The 27786-nt window shown below is 37.5% G+C and overlaps 1 protein-coding gene across 2 annotated transcripts in view; it reads left to right on the top strand.

Moving 5' to 3' along the window:
* Window positions 1-22982, top strand: part of septin12 (septin 12) — a 63517-nt gene extending 40535 nt beyond the window's left edge. The window contains exons 3-11 of one of the 2 annotated variants that reach the window (XM_081370477.1): window positions 3283-3537; window positions 10428-10556; window positions 16599-16680; window positions 17378-17515; window positions 18251-18368; window positions 19322-19417; window positions 19559-19655; window positions 19967-20018; window positions 21713-22982. In XM_081370477.1, coding sequence (XP_081226603.1) covers window positions 3283-3537; window positions 10428-10556; window positions 16599-16680; window positions 17378-17515; window positions 18251-18368; window positions 19322-19417; window positions 19559-19655; window positions 19967-20018; window positions 21713-21872 — 1127 coding nt within the window. In that variant the 3' untranslated portion in view covers window positions 21873-22982. The remainder of the gene's footprint in view (window positions 1-3282; window positions 3538-10427; window positions 10557-16598; window positions 16681-17377; window positions 17516-18250; window positions 18369-19321; window positions 19418-19558; window positions 19656-19966; window positions 20019-21712) is intronic. The other variant, XM_081370478.1, reaches the window with a different exon arrangement.
* Window positions 22983-27786: the final 4804 nt, after the last annotated feature.

Here is a 27786-nt window from a genome sequence, read left to right as displayed (position 1 = left end):
CAGTTCACGACTGTTCTCTGTCTCAGCTGATCAATCGCAGCACGTGCTGCATGCTGATTTACTACACATAGTTCTAGACTCACTGAAATGAACATTTATCAACTGCTGCATGTGACATATGATTGTTCAGATCTTAAGCTAATATAATTGGAAAGTGTGATTCAGCAAGACTCAGGGTTGTGACCTGGCCAAAGCCACAGCATGAGAAAGTCTTTTAAGTAGACATGAGAAAGCCATATTGAGGCGAGCACATTTACAGCCTCTGGCAACAACACTTTCACAATGTTCGTCTTCTAAGAGATACTGATGCCAAGAAACTCAACAAAGTATGAATTTTTGCCTGAGGTGGAAAGATCATATTCATTCAGCATTGTGTTTTGTTTCTCCATACAGTTAAGTCAAACTGTTTCTCCATACAGTTTTTTTTTTTTTTTTTGGACATCATGGTTTTCATTGTATGGGCAAAAACAGCTGAAACATTATGATTGAAATTATATGAAATTATCAATGTGAGACATGAGAGTGAGAAAATGTTGGGTGAACTATCCCTTTAAGATAATGCTATTGTGATAGTGTTTTGGCATACTTGTGTTAATGGCATTTTGTTGACCTGTTAACGTGACACACTCTACATGAGTAATTCCTGGGGATCATTTTACGTTTCCATATTTTCATACACAAGTGAGCTGATTTTAAAATACACGTGCACACTTTGTAAATGGGTGTGAAAGCAGCTGTGGTCTTTGAAAGGTAATACAACTCGTCTTCTCATATTTGAGATGGTCAGTTCTTATATTATTCAGCTTGTCATAAGATTACATGTAATATTCTTCATTCCCACAAGCTTTAGCGCAACTGTAGGATATTGTTGTGCTGTTTTCCAAGTTTTGTTGCTATTTACATTTGTTCCCCAGAATTTAAATTTAAGGATGAATTAAATATTAAATTAAAACCAGATACATCGATGTATTAATTTTTCAAATCTTTTTTTTTTTCATTTTTAAATCAAATGTACAAATGTCACATTCAATTCTAATGAGAGCGAGCTGATTCATAAATCCTGGATTTTGTTCAACGTTGAGCAGCTAGTGTTGTGTACTTGTGAAGGTTTTGACTTTGTTTTTAACAATTTTGTTTGTTCTCCAACAAGACAACTTCAGAGGTTATCGGGGGGATTGTTTCCAATCCTCTTATAAAGCGGAGCTGTCTCAAGATGGCAATAGTACAAATCACAGTATACAGGCATAAGACAAACATTAGTCCTGTAACACTATCCACCAGTCAGATGGAGCATCCTCCGTCCGAGCCAGCTGACAGGTGTCCGTGCCTCAGTGGTTAACTAGTGCCGTGTGAACTGCTGTCTCTGTGTTGGCCGCTCTAGCAAGTGAACTCAATTGAGCTAAACAAACTGATGCGCAGGCAGCAAAGCCATTTCTGTTCTGTTTTTTTCGCTGCTGACACTATGCTGCATAAAGTTCAATGCACATTGAGGGTACTTTCCATACTCATTGCCATTCTGTGAATCTTGAGTAAACCTTCATTTAACAAATGAATCTAAGGCCTCATTTCAGCCCAGGATGGAAGCACAATTATGGACAATTCTCAATTCATCATCCTCATTATTTCAACGTAGTGTCTATTTACAATAAGTACAAATAGCCAGCCTTGTTGGCAAATGCTATTTACACTAACTTCGCCTACTGACGTCTGGTTAGGCCAGACAAAATTAAGGAAGTCACTTGAATGTATACAGCAGCAATAGTGTAGGGGTAAGGCGAGTGGCAGAAAGTTCTCACGCAAATCAACCAGAGGTTCGAATTCGCCTTTTGCTGAATTCGCTCTACTCCCTTTTCCCATCTCTTATCAGATTGGAAAGTCATTTATTTTCAATAAAAATGAAAAAAATATTCGAAAAGTGGAAATAAAGTGTCTAACGTGTGTTTATCAGTTAGGGGTAGGTTTAGGGAGGGCTTTATTGCCCCAATAAGGCCATTTACATGTGTTATTATTACATACCATTGAATGTAGGCTACAACAACACTGAGGTCCAAATAGTATCTTCCACTATTTATAATTATAAATATCCTCTAACTACTATTTGCACTTATTGCAAAGAAAATAGTATTTTTACATAGTGTAAATAGCAGATTGCTAAGAAATGCTGCTACTTGCACTTAGTGTAAGTAGAATCCATTGCTATTTAAACTTAGTGTAAATAGCAGCTATCGCTAAGAAATATGCTACTTTCACTTAGTGTAAAAAAATGTAGTTGCTATTTACACTTAAAAAGCATCTATTGCTATTTGCACTTAGTGTGAATAGCATCTACTGCTATTTGCACTTAGTGCAAATAGCACTAAGTGCTTAGTGCAAATAGCCGCTGCCTTATTTCAAATCCCCGTCTGAATCGACCTGTGCCTCACCTACAGTTGCCTCCTGTCAGTCATAATGTGCATTAATTTCCACCTGCATGCTCACAGCGCACAGCGCTCTGACTCATAAACAAATCTGGCAAAAATTAACATATTTTCCTCAAATTAATTGCAGCGGTGAATTGTGCGTTATGCTATGCACCTAATGTCAGGAAACGTGGGCGCTGGGTAAATGTGTGCACAACAGAATCTTAATGTAAAAATGCCTAAAGGAAAATAACCTAACCTGGTCCAGGGTTTTTTCTGCTTCCCAAATAGTTCAGATTTCTAATTTTCTGCCAACATTTTGGCCCCAAAAAATAAATAAATAATTAAATTTGTATAATGTATACTGTTATCATTAACTAAAACCTAAAACTATTAAAAATACTTTCCGTTAATTGAAATAAAGCTGAAATTAAATCAAATATAAATATTACAACAACTTAAACTTAAAAAACTTAAACGAAAATTATAAATGTTATTTTGGTAACTAACTGAAGTAAGTTGCAGTACTACAATTTAAAAAAACAAAACTGAAATAAAAATAAATGTTTGGTATTTACACATAAAAAAAAATCTTTTTAAATTTGATTCATGATAAATGATTTCAACACATTTAAATTGGATTCATTTAATGCCTTGCTCATAAGTACCGCATAGTGTCCTATTTGTTATATTTAGGTCCCCGCAATGCACATCAGACTGATACCCGACAGTCTATGAGACATTACATCACTAAAGTGTCTCAGACACAATCTGCAAGGACTCAATCGGGGGCTGAGCTTTAATTAGACTTTTTTTTTTAAGAAACATGTGAGGTTCCTGTATGCTTATTTGTGGGTGTCTCTCTCTCTCTCTCTCTTGGCAGAAACAGGACAGGAGCAGGGCCTGGACCTGGAGCCACCTGTCCGGATGGAGGAGGAGAAGGAGGTCATGGAGGAGAGGGAGGTGGAGGAGAGAGTGGTAGAGATAGAACATCCTCTGCCATGCCTCACTGAATCTGACACACAAGGCATTATCAAGGGCAGAGATCTATTCGGATATGTCGGCATTGAGGCAGTCTTGGACCAGATGAGACGCAAAACCATGAAGGCTGGCTTTGAATTTAATATCATGGTGGTTGGTAAGTGGAACATTGGTCTGATTTAGTTGAGAAAAAAAAATTCAGGATATGTCCAGTTTGTATTTGACCTGAAGAATATCAGGCCCTTAAAACAATACAAACCCCATCAATTTCCAACGGCATGCATAACGGCTGGGCCTAAATAACTTCACGCCTCTGTTTTTTTCTGTGCTCAAAGTGTGAACTTCAACTCGGGTAGTTTTTGCATAATGAGCTATGTTGAGATGGGGGGTGTTTTAGCCAAGACTAAGATGAAAATAGAACAGACTTGAGGCGTCAAATAAGGTAAAAAGCGTTGCATAAAATCGCAGAGTATGGTTTAGAGGGGCTGAAGGAGGCAGGAAGACCTTTCAGACTATATATAGTTCAGTCTCAGTGTCATTGGCAGTTAGGGGAAAGGTTTAAACTCAGCTCTTTTCAGAGACTATAGGTGCAAATTTGCGTACTTATGCACTATTCATTTTCACACATTTGTAGTATGAATAGTGTGAGTGATAATAATCATAATGCTTTTTATTAAGTTTCATTAAGTATTTTTATTAAGTCAAGAGAGGTATGAGGATGCAAGATTGTGCAGAGCTTTAAAAGTGAAAAGCTGAATCTTGTGCTCTACGTGATATTTAACAGGAAGCCAGTGTAATTGATAAAGAACAGGAGAGATGTGCTCTCCAGGTTTCTAGTAAGTATGCGGGCGACTGAGTCCTGGACCAACTGAAGTTTATGGAGAAGTTTGAGAGGTAGCCCAAATAGGAGAGAGTTACAGAAATCAATGTTTGAAGTAACTAGAGCATGTACAAGAATGGCTGTGGAACTGGTTGTGAGGAATGGACGAAGGATGTTGCGTAAGTGGAAATATGTGGACAGAGTGACATTATTAACGTGTGTTTCAAAAGACAAGATACTATCAAGGATGAATTAAAGTAGTGTGTTCTTCACACTGAAAATTCCAAGAAGGAAAAGTGCACTTTATATATCTGGATATATATATATATATATATATATATATATATATATATATATATATATATATATATATATATATATATATATATATATATATATATATATATATATATATATTATATCAGACATTATATCATGACAAAATAACCTTTTAAACCTTACGGATGGTTGAGTACATAGAGCATAGTATAAGTGCATAGTGTATAGCATATTGTCATTTGGCACACAATTGCAGTTGTTAAATATGTTTATTTATTAAAGGTGGCTTATTTCATTAAAAACAAACATTATTCATGTTTTTGTAAGTGATATGGACAAAATTCAGCCTTTTCACAATATTCAATATACAGTTCAATATTTATGTATTTGCTCTGCAATGAAAGTTTTTTTTTTTTTTTTTTAAGACGAACCGTCATTTTAAAAAGATCGTTTTACCGTATTTATAATTGACAAAATAACAACACAGTATGTATACACTTCTGTTCAAATGTTTGAGGTCAGTCTATTTATTTAACTTTAATTTTGCAGTGATGCATTAAACTGATCAAAAGTGACATACATTGTACAGAGATTTCTATTACAAAAAAAAAATGTTCTTTTGAACTTCTAAATGTTTCTTGAGCAGCAATTCAGAATATTATAATGATTTCTTGAAGGATCAAGTGACACTGATAACTGGAGCAATGATGCTGGAAATTCAGCTTTGCTATCACTATACATTTTAAAATATATTAAAATAGAAAATAGTTATTTTAAATTATAATAATATTTCTGATTTTACTGTATTTTGATAAAAATAAATGCAGCCTTGGTGAGCATTAAGGCCCATTTTTTAACAAACCGTTGTGTATTTATTATTTAAAGGTTGTGTATTTATTATTTTTCTCAAATATAATATGAAAAAAAATTCTTTAGATTTTTTTTTTAAGGTGAGTCAGACAGTTCAGTTCAATTCAGAGAAATTAATCAAAATTACCATAAATTTTACTACAAATCTTCAAATCAGAGAAGCTATTAAAACATCTATATCTTCCCTATTGTGAATATTTGATATAGTCAACCCTAATTACAAACAAAGAACCAAAATAATAAAAATCTTTGAATGAAATTCACAAGAATACACTGGTTTTGTCCAGTAAGGGCCCTCCGAACTGCTTAAGTCTTCTGAATAGTCACATATTTTATGCCAGGGTACCTACTAAGGCTGTACTCTGCCGACCCAGCAGAGCTTACTGGTATTAACTGTCTCAGGCAGTTACTGGACATCTGCCTGATTCAAACTGGCCACCTTTATTCAAGCCTAACCAATCAGAGTGCTAGAGCCTCCCAAATCCCCCTGTGTTTCTAGAGAGAGTGTGGGTAAGCAAGCATGCAGGAAGGAGGAGGACCAGGAGGGGGTGTTGGCTGAGTGTGGGCCTTACCTAATTAAATGGCAAGGGCTATTGTTGTGTTGTCTGTGGGCTGGGAGGCAGGGCCAGGCTGGAACCAAATGTTGCTCAGAGTGTTCCCCAACTGGGCCAGCCAAGGGGATTTATGATGGCCCCAGTATCACAAATTCAAGGCCATCCAGCTCTCCAGTGAGAACCATTTTTCTTTTCCACTTTTTTTCTCTCCCTATTTTTTTTTTTAACCAAGCTGCCAGGATTTCCACACTCCCTTGCTTGTGCTTTCATTCCCCTCGGTGGTTCTTCCATAGTGTTAATAGAAAGGACATTTTGCCAAATCCTTCAAAGGCTGCAAGTCTCATGGAGAAACAGTATCAGCCGCTGTTCCACAACGGTGTCAACAAAACAAATTAAAGCTGAAATGTGTCGTTTTTGAACCACTGGAGTCGCCACTAGCGTTGCAAACTGTTTTTCCAAAACCGTCCTGCAGCCCTGTTTCCATCTGTCATTTTTCGGACACTCTGGTAGCCTCATCCCAGGAGAATTGGTCTTCTTTTTTTCTGTAAGTAATGAAAATTCATACAACAGTCTCATTTCCTGCATTTCCTGATACATTTGACTTTTGACAGCTTCAAGGCTTTTGATAAAACTATACAGATCGTGATTACACAATTTTGTATCCCTGCTTACAGACAGTTCGATTGAGCCCAATGCATTATGGGTGTTGAAGTTCCACTACCTTTTTTGGCTAAAGGGAACATCACAACCCTTTTTTTAAAAATGCCTTTCTACTGCATAGACAGCCAAGTTTTCTTAAAAGCACATCTTGTCAGCGTTGTACCCCTTTATATTATTTTTTGTATTTATAGCATTCGGACAAAATGACAGCAGTGGAAGTAAAAAAAATTACTTTGGGAAAAAAAGGGCTCGTTTTTTTATGTATCATAAATACATACTATCGAATAATAGGTTCACACTTTTGTATAATTTTGCGAAAATTACAGCTCTGTTGGAAATTATGTACAATAAGAATACATTCACACAAATTTACTAAGTTTACGTTTTAAGTTTACTTCACATTTTCTTTAATTATCAGTTAAACGTAATAATATTTGTATGATTGGTTTTCATATTTTAAGACTGAATGTGAGTCTGGAACAAATAAAACAATAAATCTATACAAAACATCAGTTTAATATGTTTAAACAAAAAAGAAAAGGTTGAAAAAGGTTCAAATTTGAAGAAACACCCATTGAAACACTCCATGAATACATTTCAACTTTAAATATGATGCTGAATATTCTCTCAAAGTGTGTGGGAATGATATAAGGAGGAGATATGACAATAGCAGTTTTCACCTGTTCACATTTTGGCCACTTGGATGCTTTTCAGCTTAAACCTGTTCAGTAGGGAGCAGATCAAAGGCATGTTAAAGCATATCATTTTTGCGATGAATTCTACAGAGCAAAAACAGCTCTGGTTCAGTGCTCACTTCCCCAGATGCTGGCTTGTGGCCTGCGTGAGTTTCCTCCTTGCCTTAGTGAACTGTGGTAGTAGTTATAGCATTGGTACTGTAGTAAGTATGGTGGTGCTCTCCATGCCTGCTACTGCTACTCTTGACATACATCAAAGGTGAAACTCTCCCTCCCTTTCCTGGTAGAGACAGGTGTGGAAACAGTGGCAGTAAAAGAGGAAAGAAGAAAGAGCTGTTTGACTCACTCTCGACACAACGTACAACTATTGACAAATCATTGACCTTTTATTTAGTGCGAAAGACTCTTATTTTGAACAGGGAATGTTTGTATTTGAATCAGTTTAATGGTTCGTGTAGTTTTCGGTTTGTGTATTTTGCTATTGCCTTGGCAATACATTGTAAATTACAAGGGCAGGGGTTCTGACAAGGGTGTGTTTGGGAACACTAATATGTATTAGCTAACATGACATGACAGCGAATGCAAACTTGACAAAATACAGGAAGAGGAGGAATTGTGCGAAAGCAAGATATACACAACAGGATGAAATTGCAGGGACGAAGGAAACTCTACAGGATGAGTTTGGTCCGCTACGCTCATCTGTCCACATTTTCCTGCCCTGGGGTGCTCTTATCCGAGAGTCGCACACACATATGGTAGCACTTGGAGTCTGTTGGTCTGTGTAGTTTGTCCTCGTTGTATAGGTCAGGACCTTTTAGTAGCCTCTGGGCTTAAACTACTGCGAGTCTCACAGTTTCCCAAAAGTCAAGTAGCAGTCTGCTCCCAAATACGAGTTTAGCATATTCTGACATTTTCAATGCAGTCAATACATTCAGCTTTGTTGTCGCCCTCAAGTCAATGGGGCTTTGTAGATATTGTGTTCTGAGGAAAAGCTTTGTAAACTGCTTATCAAAGTGTCTCAGGGGAGATGTGTTTTTCACCATTTGAAATGCTTTTGAGAAATCAATCGGAGTTAAACACATATGACACTGGTAAAATTACTACTTGCATTTGTTGAAGTTTCTTGTGGTTGTGGTAAATGACAAGTTCTTACAACTCACCATTTCTGGGTGAATATGGCAATGCATGACTCAGACAAGCACCTGACTGGGTCTAGCCTTTATTCTTTTCACATTATCTCGACACAGGGTCCTTTATAAGATCATCAGTACTTGTACCTGCATGTACCTGAACCAAATGATGTTTGGTTTTGTTAACGGTTACAGTCCTTGCTTGTGCATTAATTCGCAGTTCCGGATGTACCAGCATACGCTTTAAAGTTACATTTACATTTACCATTGCTTGGCAAAATTTCCAGTCATATTCGGTCATTTCAATTAGAATCCGCAAGTACAGGAATTTCGTGTGTGGGGGAAAAATTACCAATGCAGATTTAACTCATGTTCAAGTTAGTCATACAAATTTGCCAAGCTGACCAACAGAAAGCCGCTTGGTTTAAAAGTGACTTCTATGTGAGCAGTGCTTCATACATCACTACGCTATTGACAATGGACCTTTTTACCTGTGAAATTTTGCTGAAATATCGCAAATGTCACCGCACCTTAAGGAGTGTTGTTTTGTGTACTACTATTCACCATAACACCACTTCTTGATATACAATACAAAACATAAAGCATGACCAGTGCAGTTTGATTTGCCGAATGAACACGTTTTATGAGGTGGTTCTTTTTTCTGAATAAAAATGTATAGCAACACAGGTGTAGTCTGAGTCACGAATGAATGATTCATATGACTCATATGAATTGGTTCTGTCTGGTATCAATCAGCGTAGTTTTTTTACTGGTTGTTCATATGACAATGTATACACAGAAAAGTCTGTAAAAATATGGTGCAATGTATCATGTTAATATGAAGAAATTTTCCATATTAATTTTCACATGTGTTTTACCTGTATTTCGAATTATTGTGTTTGTGGGTTGAAGGAAATATCCGTAAACTTAAAATCTCTCCATCTAGCAATGGAATTGCATTTCTTTTTTACAAATATTTTGTAATATTTCATCCAAAATACAAAAAGAATTGTTAATGCTATTGTTAAAGAACAAAATTTAAGGTAATTAAAACTTCTGATTCCCATCCCTATTGAGATACAGTATGTGTGACTACACTGAAAGCTTCCGGAAGCCCTTCTTTGCTCAGCCACTGTCTGAACTGTTAAATCAAAGAGGCCCAGGAGGACACACAACGTGGGTTGTCAGTTCCTCATAAATTTGATGTCAACTGCCTCCCATGGTAAGAGGCCATGGCATAAATCCATCAAAGCCTCTGTTGAGGTGGGCAATGATGGAGGGGCCAGATCTTCCCGGCTCTGTCGTCTATCTCTGTCAAATCTTTTCATCCATTGACAGCTTCCCGAGGCGGCCAGGCCTCTCAACAGGTGCAAACGGAGCGGCGAGAGCATTTAGCACATTCTCCACCCCTGCCCTGCGAAAGGGAAGCTGACTGGTGGGCCTGAGGGGCCCTATGAGCGAGACAGAACACACACACTGCTCATCATCAGCACTCAATACAAAGCAGCTCACATTAACACAGCACATGTCCTTTGAGGCAATGAAGGTGGCCCCATAGATTTACCCTTATTTGAGTGAATTGAGATGGCCTTGATAAGGCTCACTCTCTGGTAATAGCTTCCTCCCTCTGATCTGATCTCCGTGAGGACTAGTGTGAAAGAGTCATTAAGTGGAAAAGCTTCCCAAAGCTCCCAACGGCGTGGTGTTTTCAGTGTGTTTGGACACCCACCAGATAAGACACTAAAGCACTTTGCCGTGGCTTGACCTGGTCTTATTACATCACTGATGATTTGCAGTATCAAGGGCTTATGTAAACCCTGGAGGCCTGCGCTGCCTGGTCATGTGATATTTTATGACCTCAATTTTATGTGTGCCATCTTATCTGTGTGCAGTAATAAAGTTTTATCCCCCCTGCTAATGCTAAGCAAAGGTCGTCCTGCAAATAAACGTGCTCAGGGTCTGCTACATATGCAGTTAATTGTACTTTACTGCAGTTTGCAAACAAAAGTCATTAAATCTATTCTTTTTCTCATTGACAGGTCAGAGCGGTCTGGGGAAGTCGACGCTCGTAAACACACTCTTCAAGTCCAAGGTCAGCAGGAAGTCCTGCACTCCTAATTATGAGGAGAAGATCTCGAAAACTGTCCAACTGCAATCAGTCAGCCACAGTGAGTATTGAAAACTCACAGCACACTTCTTTCTTTACAGATACCCCGTCACACACCTGTCTCACCCACGGGGTCAAGGATTAGCTGGTTCACATAGCCCTGTCAGCCCCTCCTGCCACCATTTGGACCCAATAAATATCTTTGAACATTGATGGTCTTTCAAAATTGTGCTTTTGTCCTCAACAGCCGCAACAGGACATTTTGTCAATGTGTGTTTTTATTTTATGGTGCATTCAAGTCCTCCTAGGAAGTTTTGGGAGTTGGCAAGTCATAACTACATGAGTTGCATTCAAATAACATAGACCCTCCCATCTGTGAAGTTGACCAATAGGAGCACAGAAGCTCTTCCGTACACAGCTTTCAAATTGGGCAAAACGAGAGATAGACGATGGTATTGATGCTGTTTTGTGGAATTATGCAATGGAGGAAAGGTTTGTGGAGCTATGGCAACAATACTTCTGCCTTTATGATGTTCCCTCGAGTGACTGCCATGACAGAGTGAGAAATGCTGACAAATGATAGTAGGCTTACGGAGAACTGGAATTAGCATTAAGCTAAATAACGTTCCACTTCGATAGTTTGTTTACGCTCTTATTTCCGGAAGTCAGTCCCTAGTTCCTCCATCTTGATGACGTCACACTCGTTGTTAAAGACAGCATGCGATGATTGGTCGGCAAGCAAACATGTAGTCTGACATGTTTCTTTGCCACTACACAACAAGAGTTTAGAAGTCAAAATCGCATAATCTGACACAGTGACTATCGTAACAGACAACAATATTGAGTAGTCTGAACCCGGCATGATAGACTGTGTTGGCCGGAGTGATTTCTGAAAGGATGGAAGACGAGTGACATTTAGACAGGAAGAGCTGGAGGCAGAGCTCAGTGTTTTGTAGGGTTTGACTTGGAGAAGAGCCAGAGTGATCGGAGCATGTGCTCTGAAAGGAAAGAGAAATTAAAAGCCTGCAAGGGGGACGGATTAGGAGAGATCAATCACACTTCAACCGTTGAGATCGGGCCACAGTGGTCGTCATGAGCTCTCTTTCACAGAGAATGATAGAGGAAGAGCACACACAGGGCCATATTTTATTGCATGGGTCAGGAAATGACTGCTCTAATGGAAGCCACCACTTATACACGGCATCTGACTTCAGTGAAGCAAGCTCAGCTGAGTTAATGAATTGGTTGATTGAGCAATGTACCATCTCTGTCTCGCATACTACCTCCAGAGTAACAATCAATAGAGGCTTGGGTTCTTGTCTCCAAACAGGCAGGTGTGTTTTTGTGTAGATGTGTAGAGTTAAGTTTCATTTAGGCTTGTTTTGGCAATGAAGCAAAGCTTATTTGGATTTTTCCTTCGCTTTTGAGGTCAACTATGGTTGATTTCTTCCTGAAACGTCTCAAATATATCAATACATTGTCAATAAACAATGCATTTTGGCACTATCTGGTATCAATAAGCAGATAAATGTTACCATATGGCCAATAACCGATAAATGTTAAAATTCAATACTTTTTGATCAACATAAAAAATAAAAAATAAACACTTACATTTTAAATTAATTGCTCTACATTTTAAATTCAAATAGTGATTTTAGGCATCACAAAATTAGAAAGTACAGTATGAAAATGGATTTTTTATTTTTTATCTAAAGATTACATTTAACACTGTTAAGTCGGCATGAAATGGAAATTCACCCAAACTATTTTCTAAAATATGTCATCTTATTGTGAATGATTCATTTATGTATATTTCATTTTTAAACATTTTATTGTCCTTGTTTTTATCAAAATGTCATAATTAGATGCCATTTAGCTCCAGCATACTTTGCTGATGTCTAAATTTATGTCACGTGCACAGTACGCATAAAAAACTAAGTATAACTAACTAAAAATTTTAATATTGTGCAAAAGTTCATTTATTTCATTAATTCAACTTAAAAGGTGAAACTAATACATTATATAGACTCATTACATGCAAAGTGAGATATTTTAAGACTTGATTTGTTAGAATTTTGATGATTATGGCTTACAGCTTATGAAAACCCCAAATTCAAAAGCTGTAAGCCATAATCATCAAAATGATAACAAATAAAGGCTTGAAATATCTCCCTTTGCATGCAATTTTCTATATAATATATACTGTAAGTTTCACCTTTTAAGTTGAATTACTGAAATAAATGAACTTTTGCACGATATTAACATTTTTCAAGTTTCACCTGTACTTTGGGCTTTAGATGGTGCTAGAGGTAATCTAAATGTTAAATTAGGGGAAATTAACATGCACAATCAAATATACAATATTAGTGATGAGATAAATAAAAAAACTCATGTTAGTAGCTATACAAAGGCCCTGCTACTCCTTTTTGTACTGAGCAGAGGGAGCTGAGCTGTAGATCACGCAGAAATGCACATACCTTCAAACATCCCGCATATGCAATGAGAAAGCAATGAATCTCCATTTTTCTTCTGGCGGCGCCACCATGCATCGTTGGAAAGAGGTGTGAAAGGCAGATGGCGTAGCCAACTTCACTAGTCCTTTAAATTAAAGTATTGTTTGAGTGTGAGTGTGTGTGTGTGTGTGTGTGTGTGTGTGTGTGTGTGTGTGTGTGTGTGTGTGTGTGTGTGTGTGTGTGTGTGTGTGTGTGTGTGTGTGTGTGTGTGTGTGTGTGTGTGTGTGTGTGTGTGTGTGTGTGTGTGTGTGTGTGTGTGTGTGTGTGTGTGTGTGTGTGTGTGTGGGGTGGGGGTAGTTTGCCCTCAGTAGTTAGTGTATTCGCACCCAGCTATCCATCTTCATTTCTCACTGTAGACCGGCTGACAGGGGTCTAACAAACACAAAATTTGATAGTGGTCCTCTGTGTCTTGTATTCAGAAACATCCTGGTAGGACAAGAAAAGTAAATGCACTCTCTTTGGATGGATTGCAAAGGCCTGTTACACTGCAAGAATGAGACTAACTAATAAAATGTATATGCTATTGCCCAATCTAATTACCCCTGCCATTTTCATCTGGGTCAAAAGTTTGTGGAGTTACCCAGGTTATGTAGTTTAACTGCAAATCTGCCCTCTAATTGAATGACCCACAATTTAGCATATCAGATATAGAGAGAACATAATCTAATGATTCTGTCACAGGATGTTGCGAGACGCCAGAGAAGCATGCCTCCTCTTGTAGTTTTAAGTGTCAGTCAATTGCTGTGTAAAGGCCTTTGCTGGGCTGGGTCATTAGTGTAGCCTGCTATGTTAATTGCCATGGTTCCTATGTGACAGCAGAAATGTATGAAGACCGCTGAACTTTACCCTCATTCTAGATATGTGCACAGACAAATCCAATTACAAAACCCTAAAGAGAGTTAGTGCCATGCCAGGGCGTAGCAATGGAGTTAATTGTTGCTATACAGCCATGTGCAGGTTTCGTAGCAGCTACGCTAAACCTCTATCCTTCTTCCTTTAGTTTCCTGCCTACTGATTTTGAAATTAGTCATCTGATTTTGTTTTCAGGTAAAGCTTTAGACCTAGATCTGCTTGTTGATCTCTCTTCCGTTTCTGACTTCCCCTTGACAGGTTTTAGACATGTAAATGTTATTCAGTATCGTAGTCTCGCAGTAGCTTAGATTCTTCACAGTTTTCACTTCAGTTAGCCAAAGGTCATAATGTTGAAATCTGTTTTTAGATCTAAAACTGTAATTTCCTGTAATGATGTGCATCAAAATCTTCACAGTTGCTGTCTCAGCCTGTTATATTTCTTTGTGGAAAGTCTTAGGAGCTTTTGGAAGTATTCTGTGTAAGATCAAGAACAAGTGTTTTTTTAGCGTAGCAGTGTCATTGCAAGTGGAAGGAGGTTTCTATCCAGTATGCAGTAGCAGCATCTGTTGTATCTCGGTCCTACCATAGCCAAACCTCATTTCTCACAGACCTCTCAAAACTTATGGCCCAATAGTTTATAAATGTTTGACTTGTAGAATGAGAGAGTGGGTGGATGAGAATAAAAGAATGGGAGACGCTGGGTGTGCTGTTTCTTAACAAAAGAAGATTGACGATAAGTTGGTTCAGCTTGTGACTTCCTGAGATATCCCCATGGTTCAGGAGACACCCCTCACTGACTTCTCACCGTAGCACAACGTAAACATTACAGTGAATGAGAGTGTCCTGTTACTCTTTGGGTATTTTTATGTTAGCCTTCAGAAAGGCGAGGCTGCAGCGCTTGACACATGATGTAAATATTTACTGTATTTTACTATTTCGATTGCATTAGCCCTCATGCGAGAATTTATTATTATCTAATATCTATACAGTTGGGGAACATTCTTAACATTAAACTCTTTCACATTAAACTATATAAATCTGTATTCATTACTTTAATGAGCTCATTGTTTCTGCCTTAAATTAATACATTGTTTAAACTAATACATTGTTATCTTAATGCATGATTTGTATTTCTGAAATACATAACTTGACACAGTCACCTCTGATAACAGATCACTCTAAACTGTAATGTAGACACAGTTTATCTGTTAAGCTGCTTTGAAATGATATGTATTGTGAAAGGCGCTGTACAAATAAATGTGAATTGAATTGAATTGAATTTTAAATTTAGATTTACATTTTTAAATATTTTTGAAAAAAGTCTCATTATGCTCACCGAGGCTGCATATTTGATTTTTATAAATGCAATAAAAACAGTAATATTGTGGTATATTTTAAATGATAGGCCTAATTTATTCCTGTGATGGTAAAGCTGAATTTTTAGCATCATTACTCCAGTCTTCAGTGTCACATGATCCTCCAGAAAGCATTCTAATATCCTAATTTGCTGCTCAAGAAATATGTATTATTATTATTATTATTATTATTATTTTCTTCTTATCAAAACATTGAGTTGAAACATAACTGATAAACTACATTAAGTCTTCTGAGCTGTGAAAGAGCAAATTCAGAGCAATATTTCTTTAGACAAGAAAAAAGTGTAGAACCTTCTGTCTAGATTCTGATTAATGGTACTTTTTTTGTCTCCAAGCAACATTTTTCTTCTTCATTACAGATCATTCCAGTATTTATCAGTGTAAACATTAACTTATAACTTCTGCAAATACTTTAAAAAGGCTGAAACGATAGACCTACTCTGGTATTCTCTATCAGAATGACAAAACTACTGCCTGTGTTACTGCTAAACTAATAAATTGCCTTTGCGGTTTCCGATTTGAGACATTTCGTCTAGCAGATGTCTTGCTGTCCCTTGCTTCCCCAGCAGTTTTGTCTTTCCAAAGAGCAGGCCTGTGGAAAACAAAGAGTACCAAAGTCTCAGGGTGCCTGACACCTCCACACACTACAAAGCGGCCCAGTGGCCCTCACAGCCTGTGAAAAAAAGCTGGCCTGCAGACTGACCGCCAGGGGAGATGAGTGTTACACAATCCCCCCTTTTCTCAAAGACTACACAGTGCAGAAAATGAAGTGGGGGGCCGCTCAATGCCACCATTCAGCTCTGCTCCCTCCATGTGTGTGAATATGGGAGGAACTAAGCCCTTCTTTGTTGCTGAGTCACGCCAAGATGAGCATATGTGTTTCCATTAGCTGATCATGAGGGGTTTTCAATCATTGGCCCACCAATCCAAAAACTGGCACTCTCTTTTGCTAATGCCCCACTGCGTACGAAAAATTGATCATCATCAGATAGAGTTATAGCACTTTGAATCTGGAGTGTTGACTGACAGTTTAATTTTTCCTCGTTACAATCTCGTCATATTTTCCTTGATTGCCTCATCCAGAAAGATTAACATGATGAGTTAACAACAAATGCCAATCAACCAATGCCAGGGATACAGTAGGGGTCCCTGCTTGCACAGACAGCGTGTTAGACACTTTTTGCAGGCTGACTTCCTGTTGTAAGCATTCTTGCAGTGTTATATCAGAGATGGAGATTAAATGAAAAGCTCAGGGTCTTCAGTATGCGATTTTAGCCGATTAGTCCCTAACAAAATTGATGTTGCTGGAAAAAAGACTTTCATTATTTTCTTCTCTAACTCTTTTGTCTTGTTATTTTCTAGTCATCGAGGAGAAAGGGGTGAAGATGAAGCTTACGGTAGTTGACACTCCTGGATTTGGAGACCAAATCAACAATGAGAACTGGTGAGAGCAACTTAAACCTTACCATATACAATTCATACTATATAGAAATACAGGAGAGTCCAAAAGTCTGAGGCCACGATTAAAAATATGGGATTCAAAATCGAATTTAAACTTGGAAATAAGCAGAAAGTTTTAGAATTGTGAATCATTTTAAAAATTAAAATGTTAAAATACTAAACCAACCATTCCCGATTCTGTACTATTTCTAGGTCATTAATAAAAAGACATTTTAAAAGTTGTGGCTGACATTTGTGACCTTTTTACAGAAGGTCAGATGCTCTTGTTTTCATGAAAGCACAAGGTGTTCTTTGGATTATTATGAAATCATGTCGGAGAACATGATCATCACGTTTTACACAAACCAAATACAAAGACATCCTGAAATTCATGTTAATTCAACTTTTCATTTAAATTGTTATGCTAATAATATAATTTTCAATGAAAATGCCAAATAGAAGCTTTTTCACTTGATGGCTTTTGAACCTCACAATATCAAAGAGAGCTCTAAAGCAGTGTGAGATCAAATATGTGAGATATATTCTCTTTTGGAGTTTTACTGTTAAAAGTTTATTTGACACTAAAATCATGCCTTAGTGTTTTTCAGAATATTTATTTTAAGAGTCATTTTAAGTAACTTTAAGTATAAGCATGTGTTGTTAATTGTATTGTTAACCCTTCCCTGTGTCTTTTTTCTCAGCTGGGAGCCCATTGTAAAGTACGTCAATGAACAGTATGAAAAATACCTGAAGGAGGAGCTGAATGTCAACAGGAAGAGAAGAATCCCTGACACCCGCGTTCACTGCTGCGTGTACTTCCTGCCAGCCACTGGACACTGGTGCGTGTCGACTTCTTGCACGTATGATGTGGTTCAAACCTAGCCAGACATGTTAAAACGCTGTTGTGCGTCTGTCACATTAGTATGACAAGGCTTCATTTAAGAATCTTTTAAGAAAGTCTTAGATTTTAACCCACTAATCCAGTGAGATTTCATGAAAAATCCTTCTTTTAGCTGCGAAACACAAAGGTTATATACATCTTCTCACGTCTCTGCTCACCAAGGCTGCATTCAGTTGATTTGATTCCTGTGATGACAAAGCTGTATATGCAGCATCATTAATCATCAATAATATCATCAATAATATGATGATTTGCTGCTCAAGAAACATTTCTTCATTGTTATCAACATTGAAAATAGTTGTGTTGCTTAATATCTTTTTGTGGAAACCGTGATACATTTTTCTCAGGATTCTTTGATGAATAGAGAGTTCAAAAGAACAGCAATTTTTTGTAATATTACAAATGAATGAAAGTTTTATTTTATTTGATAAAAATGTAATGTAATATTATTTTATGTTACTTAATGTAATGATATTTTAGCATCAAATGATCTAGATTGATTCATTTCCATTTAATTTTGCAGATGCTTTTATCAAAAGTATGGTGTGTACCCCATTTTCACCTGTATTTAAAGGATGAGTCAAAATCAATGGTAATACTGGGTGTTAATGAGGTCAAATGTGTCAGCAGTGAAACATGTGCTTTATTAACGATCTATCCTGCCCTTCTACAGGTTACGCCCCATAGATGTGGAGTTTATGAGGAGACTGGGGAAGATAGTGAGCATCGTTCCTGTGATCGCCAAAGCAGACACTCTTACTCTGGAGGAGAGGCTAGAGTTCAAACAGAGGGTGAGCTGTCCGTCATCTACACCTGCGCACGCACATTTTATCATATGCAGGCAAAATCGGATCATCCTCTATATTTCCCGCCGACACGTAAATATTCAGTTCTTCGCATAATTGAGGTCATGAATATGGATGACCTGCTGCTGTAAATGCTGGAATTGTTAGAATTCACAGTTCAGCTGTGTGGATAAAAAGTGAGATGGATTGAAAAACCTGGGCAGAATGGATTGAGAGAGAGCCGTACGTTGCATTCGAATCTCCAAAGGTCCCTTGGCTATGGCTTGGAAAAATGAATAGGCCAAGCTAAGGTTACGAGCGGTGTCTGCGACGTCTCCGTCGGGAGACGGTCTCTTCTCTGACTGATGTATAGCAGCTACTTCAGCCCGGGCCACTTGCCATCAGTTCTCCCCACGGAACGCTTTTGGACAGCTCCGACGGCACGGACCGCAGGGCCAGAACGGCCCCCGCACGCAGTGTGTCTCCTATCAATATACACCAAACAACACTCCTAATGATGTACTCTGTCATTTCAGCCCATTATCCAGAGCTGTCTCTCACTGCTCAATAGCCTGAGCAGAGCGCCATGCGGGGGCGGACGTCACACTGTGCTCAAGATATCAATCGCAGATATCATATCCATGTTCAACAGCCGCACTCCAAAATCCTCCCCCACACGAACACATGGCAGCAAAGGCATTAAACTCTAATGCTTTGCACCTCGGGCCCGAAATTCTGTCTGTGAGGGGAAAAAAAGAATTTCCAAGTGAACTTTACTGTGGCCTCCGAGTGCAAGAATGCATGAGGATCGAGATTGAGACTAGTAAAATACAGCTCGAGGAAGAGGACCTGCTGTCATATTTCACCCCCAGGGCGATTGTGCGGTTTTTATGTATGTGTTTGTGTGCTAGGTGGTAAAAATCAGTGTAATCCATCTAACTGGAAGCCTCTCTCTGCAGATAAGACAGGACCTCCAGGCCAATGGGATCAGAGTGTATCCACAAAACGAGTATGATGAGGACACTGAAGACCGGATACTCAACGATAAGATTAGGGTATGATGACGCTACTCTTGAGACTTCATTGCAACCAATTAATATAACTCGATTTAAATTGTTTTTGGGTAAACTATCCCTTTAATTGCTTTAAGTGGTTTTATACTTTGTGCTTGATGAAATTGCGAATGTTTCTTTCAGGAAAACATCCCTTTTGCTGTGGTGGGAACAGATAAGGAACACCAGGTGAACGGGAACAAAGTTTTGGGAAGAAAAACAAAGTGGGGGATCATTGAAGGTGAGAGTCTCACAAATAATCACGTCTTCCGTGAACTGCTGGTCACCAGTAATATGTTGTGTTTTGGATGCTGGTGCCAGGCTTCTTAACTAGCTTTTCCAGAAAGATTGTTGGTTGACCTACTTGGTCATTTCAGCTGGGTAACTGTAACAATTGTCAAATCTAATTTTACAATGAAGGCTGACAGGCTTTGCAAGGCAAGATTGTCTGTGATTTAGGTTATTCAACACTGCCATCAAGTGGTATGTATAGAAAGTACAGGGATGCCTGGATGAATTTATGAATATGCCTTTGTATTTTATTTATTTCAGTTGAAAATGTTGCGCATTGTGAGTTTGCACACTTGAGAGATCTTCTTATTAGGTAAGTCAATATTTTTATTGCATGTATTGAAATATCGTAATAGAATGATATTAGCATATGATAGACAGACTTGCTTTTTAGGTAAAATGGGAGTAGCCATTTATACCCTTGCATTCTGGTTGATGGGATTAGATTATGTAGAACATGCTCTTCCTAAACTTTAATTTAGAATTTAGTTTCTAAAATATGATCCAAACGGCTACATCAATGACATCCCATACTAGTTTAGGATACATTTTTTCTTTAATGGTGACTATAGGTGAACAACTGTACGTATTCATAGGCTAACTTCCTGAAGAGTGTAAACACTGGTGCTATGGTCCAACATGTACATTTCTGGCTCAAGTAATGTTGTTTTGTATTGTTTTTTTGTTTTGTTTTCTCATTATCTCATCTATAACTCATCTAGGCTATCTAGTAAAAATATATATATATATATAATCATATAATGATATTATATAATAATTTGGAACCAATCGTACATGGGATCATACAAAAATCCATCCTTTATTAAACAAGACTATATTCTTTTCTGTCTTTGTTGTTTTGTTGGGTTTTTTTTTTTTTTTTGTCTTCATTTTCATTGCACTCTAGAAACGTGTGTGTTGTGTTGTGTTGTGTGTGTGGCTGTGGTTCTGGTATAGCTTACATTATGGGGACAAAATGTCCCCATAAAGATGGTAATATCCGAAATCCCTGTATTTTTTGGGACATTTTTTGGTCCCTGTGAGGAAAACAGCTTAGAAATTATACTAAGTGATGTTTTTTAAAAATGTAAAAATGCATTTTGTGATGGGTTGGTTGAGTTTTAGGGTTAGTGTAAGGGGATATAAAATGCAGTATGTACAGTATAAAAATCCTTCATGTATATGAAAAGTCCCCATTTAACATAAAAAACTGTGTGTGTGTGTGTGTGTGTGTGTGTGTGTGTGTGTGTGTGTCCTGTATAATCTTACTTGATTCTTGAGGATTTTTATTTGATCCCTTATATGGTTGTTTGCAAGTTATGACAGAAATTCCATTGGCATTTCAACAACAGATTGGTCAACAGATGTCAGAGTTTCATGCAGCAGCAGTTCAAATTAAATTCTGGTCAAATTACATCACTTTTATAAAGGTGTTTTTTTTTTTTTCCTTGCAACTCAGCACTGAAAACACAACATCTTCATGTAACTAACAACTTGGAGGTGTACTAACTTGTAACTTAAGAAAGCATACAACCATTTCAGTTGGTTGTGTTGGTTAAGTTAATATATGAGTAGTAGCTGAGAAGGTCATGAGTACATCCCTCTCCTGTGAGCTCAGTAAAGGACAGGTTAATTACAGAGTCCAATCAGGTGAGGCCAGGTCACAAAGCCCTCTCACCATAACTCTTGGATGGCGGCCCATTGACAGATGGTGTGAGAGTGATTCCCTGCTGAAACAGGATACAAAGGATGTCCGTTATAACGCTCCACATTTTTGAATTGCCTTTCACACTTTTTGATCGGCCTCCCGCTGAAGCGGAGATCAAATTAGAGCAGGAAACACCAACTGAATCACACAAAGGGATCATAAAAAGCTAATGTAGTCAGTAAACAATTCAATTCCAACATAGGAGAATGACTTTTATTTTACATTGTGCATATTTCCCTTAGGGTATGTTATTGTGGGATCAGAATTAATATTATGCTCTATTGCGCTCTACTTTCAAGGTCCCACTTGCAAGATTTGAAGGACGTCACTCACAACATCCACTATGAGACGTATAGAGTGAAAAGACTTAACGAGAGTAACGCCAATGGACAGGCACTTTCACCTTTGAACCTGGAGAATGGTACCCTAGAGAAGAGTGATGCAGAGAGTCACCTTTGAAAGAGATGAAGTGTGCACCCGCCTTCACCCCCCCGTCAGAATGGGAGAGATGAACATTTCACTTCTAGATTGCCACTGTTGGAAAATCGACACGTTTGATTAAAGACATTTCCGCTTAGGCATGTAAACTTCATATGAGTCTATTTTTTGAAATTAATCTATATTATGGGTAGAATTGAACCAGGTTTTGGCTAAGAGAACGTTTCCCTCTATGTAATTTTTCTCTTTTGATATCTTTCAAACTCTTTTTGCCGAGTGAATGGAACAGAGGCATGTTGGAAAACGTGTGTGTGTGTGTATGTGTGTGTGTGTGTGTGTGTGTGTGTGTGTGTGTGTGTGTGTGTGTGTGTGTGTGTGTGTGTGTCTGCACGCCTGACATCACTAGATGAGAAAATCCCATAATCCCTATCTGTTACTGCACCTATACATTAACACTGAACCAGCAATGTGACATGCTCCTTTTGCTCTTTTATTTTCATAAGTAATTATTTTAGATTTTTTTACAGCAAAAATATGATCTTTACCTGTACTTTTGTAAAAGAAGAGATTAAAAACTTTAGACAAATATTTTTTTTACCATAGCTGCTTCGAAGCTGAAGGTATTTTCTTAACCGATACTTAAAGAGTCTCTTACTGCCATCCATACATGACTGCTGTGATGATAGCCGATGTGTTGATATAATGGGAAATATTTCAAATATAACCTTTGACCTCAAAGGTCTGGTATGAAATTTAATACTATTGATCATTTATAATGCAGAGATGGGTAGAGAAACAAGAGAAAGTCGATTCATACTGATGTTTGTCGTACAGTAACAGGTCAAGGTTGCGGTTATATGTTTTTCTTTCTCTAACTAGTTAACTTGCTGTTTAAAGGTACACGTTGCGCTGTTTACTTCCCTCCACTGGACACCAGGAGTCCGTCTTGCCCTTTTGCTTATCAAAGCTACTGTACATAACTATAATGTGTTCTTATTTTCTGTCACAGCAACACGTTTTTTTTATGCAACATGTATTAGCGGCATCATGATTTCCTTGTTACTAATATTACTATTCATGTAAACACCATTGTTTTATGATTAAAAAATTGTCACCAGCATTCAATATTTATTTGGAGCCACTGGACAATGCTATTGGTTTCACTGGAGATTGCCATAATATTATACACTACTGTTATAAATTTTGGGGTCAGTATGATGTTTTTGAAAGTTATGCTCAGCAAGGCAAAATACTGTCAAAAACTGTAATATGGTGAAATATTATTAAAACTTAAAATTACTTTTTTAATATACTTTATTCTGTAATGTAAAAGCTGAATATTCGGCATCATTTCTCATTACACTAGTTTTTAGTGTCACGATATTTTAAAAATATGATGATTTAGTACTTAAGAAACATTTATTTGTTTCCTTATCATCAGTTGAAAATGGTTGTGCTGCTTAATGAAGTTAAAAAAGAAAGTTAAAGTCCCCCTGTAGTCAATAATTTTATAACTTAAAACTCGTCTTTGATCACCAAAATGACATACTGTATTTTTCCTTGAAAAAACATCTTCATGCCTTAAAACAGCTTGAATGTAACTCTAAACCCTTGCTTCATTTAGTATATGCAGTTCTATGAAAATGCAAATTAACCCCGCCTCCACTCACTCGCACCAGCTCAGAGACTCACTCGTTGACGATCACACGTTGACCCGATTGGTTACAGATTAGTTTGTGACGTCAGAAACACCAGCGATTTCAAACCTCGTTTTTGAGATTGTATTTGGTTCACTGCAGTTTTTAGGAGAATATCCTCAGCAATGGTGTTTACTTATGACTTTGCACATGGTTAGTCTTAAAGCATATTAAAAACACCACATAGACATAAAAACAACGTTAAAAACTTGATTTTCACCACGGGAGGTCTTTAAAATAGTTCAAGAAAGATTTATAAATGTCTTTACTGTCACTTTTGATCAATTGAAGTAATCTTTGCTGAATAAAATAAATTATTTTAAAGAAAAATCTTACTGACCCCAAACATTTGAATGACAGTGTGCTCATAATTAGTTTGCCTGTGTTCTACTTACAAAGACTAGAAATGGAGTCTCTCATCCTTTTAGAAGGGTAAAAATGCTTTACTGAAGGCTGACAGTAAGACGGGCATCTTACCTCATAATCGTACCTCAACAGTTGCTTCACCTTTGATCCATTTTCTTCTTCTGACATTCTCGGTTATTTGCAGTTTTATTATTTGTGAAATCCACCGGGTGCCAAGTGAAGATGTTTTCATTGTGACTTGCTTCAGGAGTGTTACAATCCGGCTAAATTTGCCAAAATAGCTTACTTAAGACTCTTATATAACACATGCTTATAAAGCAGAGCCACGAACATCTTTTATCAAGCTCCGCGGGACAGGTTTTTGATGACCTGCAAAGCACTACTAAGTTTTGCTTCCTTTTTAGAGCCTTGAAAATGGTGGTCCTTGGGGTCAAAACACTTAATACAGATGGTATGTCTAAGAATAGACAAGGTAATTGTGTTTGTGTGTGCATGCAGATTTAAAAGCAACGTTAAAACATACAGTAACACACTGACAGCATGTGCTAAAGGCATAGTTCACCCAAAAATGTAAATTCTGTAATTTATTCACCCTTTTTTTTTATTCCGTTGTTCCACGGAAACACAGTTTGATCATTTAAGAAAGTTTGGGGTGAACTATGCCTTTATAATTTAACGTCAAAGAAAATTAATGACGCAAATTTGGTGCTTATTTTGTACAACTTTTACTAAAACGGTGCAGACTGGAACCAATCAATTGAAAACAACAACGCTTGTCTGACAAGGCACTGCAACCATGAGATGGAGTTCATAAAACTTTGTCTTTTTTCGCTTTCATTTTAAATTAACCACCACAACAGTATTTACAGAAATAAATGTACCCTAAATAACCGAGAACCGTGACATGCCCGTGTCACACCAGTGAAATAAAATAGCAAATAAGAAAAACATTTTCGATAATCAGTGTGAGGAGGATATCTAACATTGCTCATTAGGCTGTTGAACCACATTCACCCAAACCATGTTTGCACCAGAATAAAAGTCGTTGTTACTGACCCTGTATGAATGTAAAAAGCATTATTAATATTGTTTTAGTATTACATGTGCACATACATAAAAGAGCCAACAAAGGAGTCGCTTTCTGTTATTGAATCATGTCGTTCTCAAATTTATAAAAAGAATTGATATGATTTATTCTATTCGCTTAACAATTAAAAGCGCCAGACATTTAGAGTTAAAAGCTAGCTGGAGGGTGAACAGAAACTGCCAACACACTCTGGATGTGGTAAGCTAGTAAAACTCCTTTAGAGAGCAAGAACAGAGGAGCACTATTCAAGGAAACTGGCCTTTGATAATGGTCTAAATTTACAGTGTAAATCAGACAGAAACACTCCATATCTGCCAGCCAGAATTGTCTTGTAGGTAAGCGAAATTTGCACAGTAGTTCACTGACTCGGAAAAGTAACCCTGCCTCGATCATATGAGGAAGGCAGCAGGCGTGCGCACGCTGCCCACGCAGTGTCAATGTAGACACACAATAAACATCTGTTAATATTCTTGCATTTAGCCCGTATTAACATGTCTTTGATATTAGCTCAATTTACAAAGTGAAACAAGCTTAAGTCTCTTATACTATCGATTGCTGATGTGATTCATCGCTAAAAGACATTAACCTTTTTGCATATCTTGCCACTTTCCTTGACCAGGTTTTTCTGCTGACTCATTTTGTTTAGAGGGGTATAGACGTGCACGAACCAGGCAGCCTTAAAAAACCTTCTGACAGATGACCTTGACATATTGATATATATTTACAGATTACAGTGAGGTTAGTGCATAAGTTATAATATTTATATTTAGGGTTCTATTAGGTGAAAAAAAAAATCCATCCCACACACATAAACTCTGATTCCATACAAAGAGGGAAAAGGCTCGGGTTTGAAGTGAAAACAATATTATTTATACAAGATTAATACAATATCTCCGACAGTTTCATATAATTGTCCTCAAATACTATGCAATGCCTTAGAGATATAATAATAATAATAATAATCTCTTTTTATTTCATTCATCTCAAATGGTTCTGTTTATGTTATCAATGGAGACATACGGAATGAAAAGAGCTTTGATGGGATTTCCTTTAAACCGTCTCTATATAAACGCTGTTCTTTTCTTTAAAAGACAATTGGTGAGTGTAAATACTGCTATGTCTTCTAACAGTTATCAACCAAACACAGCAAAAAAATTGCGCTCATATGAATTACTGGTGCAGAATGTTCAACATCCAATCCTGGAGACAATGCCATTTCACTATAACTCAACTGACATCCATTTTAAAAACAAAAACAAAATTAGTCACCAAAAAAAAAAAAATATTGGGCTGCAGGAGGGTTAGATAAGGTAGGTCAACTCACTGTCAGCCGTGCCTCTGTCAACCAGTTATTGCCTTTCCATTCTTCTGTGAGTTCTGTCAGCTGTGTGTCAACAGTTTTCCTGCCAAAAACAAGAGCCTCAGAGGCTGCAGTTGAACCGTTGAAACCATACAACTCCAATTCCCACACTAGTTCCTGTCTTCTCAATTACCCCTTCAAAAAATCTGTTCTACTCATAAATAAGCAACCTTGTACCATCCTCGTAAATGTAATAAATAAATAAATATGTGCATCGTGTCAATAAATTAACCCACTAAGTAAAAGCAAATAAATAAGTAACAACTTCAATGATTCAAAAGATAAATTCACACAAGGTAGTGAGATTAAAAGTCTCAAGGGGTCTTGCCTGGATAAGCAGCAGCTGCTAGCGCTGATTAGCTGTGACCCCCCCATTTAACAGGTCACTATATACACGAAGAGAGATCGACTGTCTGAGCTGAGTGCTAATGTTTAAATGTATCTTTTACTAGATATAATCTGTGATCTTTAAAGCCTAGATTATTTAGGACTTGGCATAGTATCCACCTGTTTTGTTCTCAGTAAGACAGCTTCATGTTTGAATCTAGGAGGTCTGTAATAGCTGGAGAAAGCTAGCTGTCCTTTACAAGTCTCATTCATCTCAATGGTTTCGCTCTTATAAATAAAGGCTCTTTATTAGCAAAATGGTGGCCAATTTTAAGAACTGGTTTAGAAACTGTTCACTGTGAGGTTTTATGGGGAAACCAAAATGGTTCTGAAATCCAGCTTTAGGAAACGAGTTATTTAGTCAGAATAAGTTGTTTTTTAAGTCCAGATAATGTAGTTCACGCATTTACCAGCAGGGGCACTAACCAGCCAAATCCCTGGTTTAAGTGCATTATTGCAAGTCATTTGATCTTAAAGTACAATTTCCTGAAGAAGAAAAAAAAGTAGCAAATTGTATGCACTACTGTCCACATATATTATAATATTCAGAGGTAAACATTTCACTAGTTAGAACTTAGGGGTTGCATTTAATTAAATTATTCACCAATCTAAGACTCCAAAATTGTGTACCGTGCCCTTTTTTTCTTTTTGCCAGTTTGCATGTCTTAAGTTTGAGACTGGGTAAAGTAGGTGAACAATTAAGTGTTTTAACATCACAGCAGACCTATCTGAGATGATCTGAGCAGCACATTAATCTCCTGAGAAGACAAATGGGTTCGGCATGGGGTATGGAGCGGGTTGGAAAAGAACAAATGTTTGGTTTCTGTAAATTCTCTTGCGGAACTGTATTCCATGTACCCCAAATTTACAATGAGGTAGGCACCACAGATGAGCAGAACTGTGAGGGCGAAGAACCCGGCATCTCAAAATAAAAGAGACATGTGGGTATAACATGTGGGGATCTAAAAGCAGACATGTGAGTATTGCTTAAATGGAAAGCAAAACTGCTAGATGAAGAGAGACTACTGTAATAATCTT

This window comes from Scardinius erythrophthalmus (genome assembly GCF_964197995.2).
Source record: "Scardinius erythrophthalmus genome assembly, chromosome: 1".
NCBI lineage: Eukaryota > Metazoa > Chordata > Actinopteri > Cypriniformes > Leuciscidae > Scardinius > Scardinius erythrophthalmus.
Note: the sequence above shows the minus strand (reverse complement) of the source record. Positions and strands in the feature narration are given on the sequence as shown.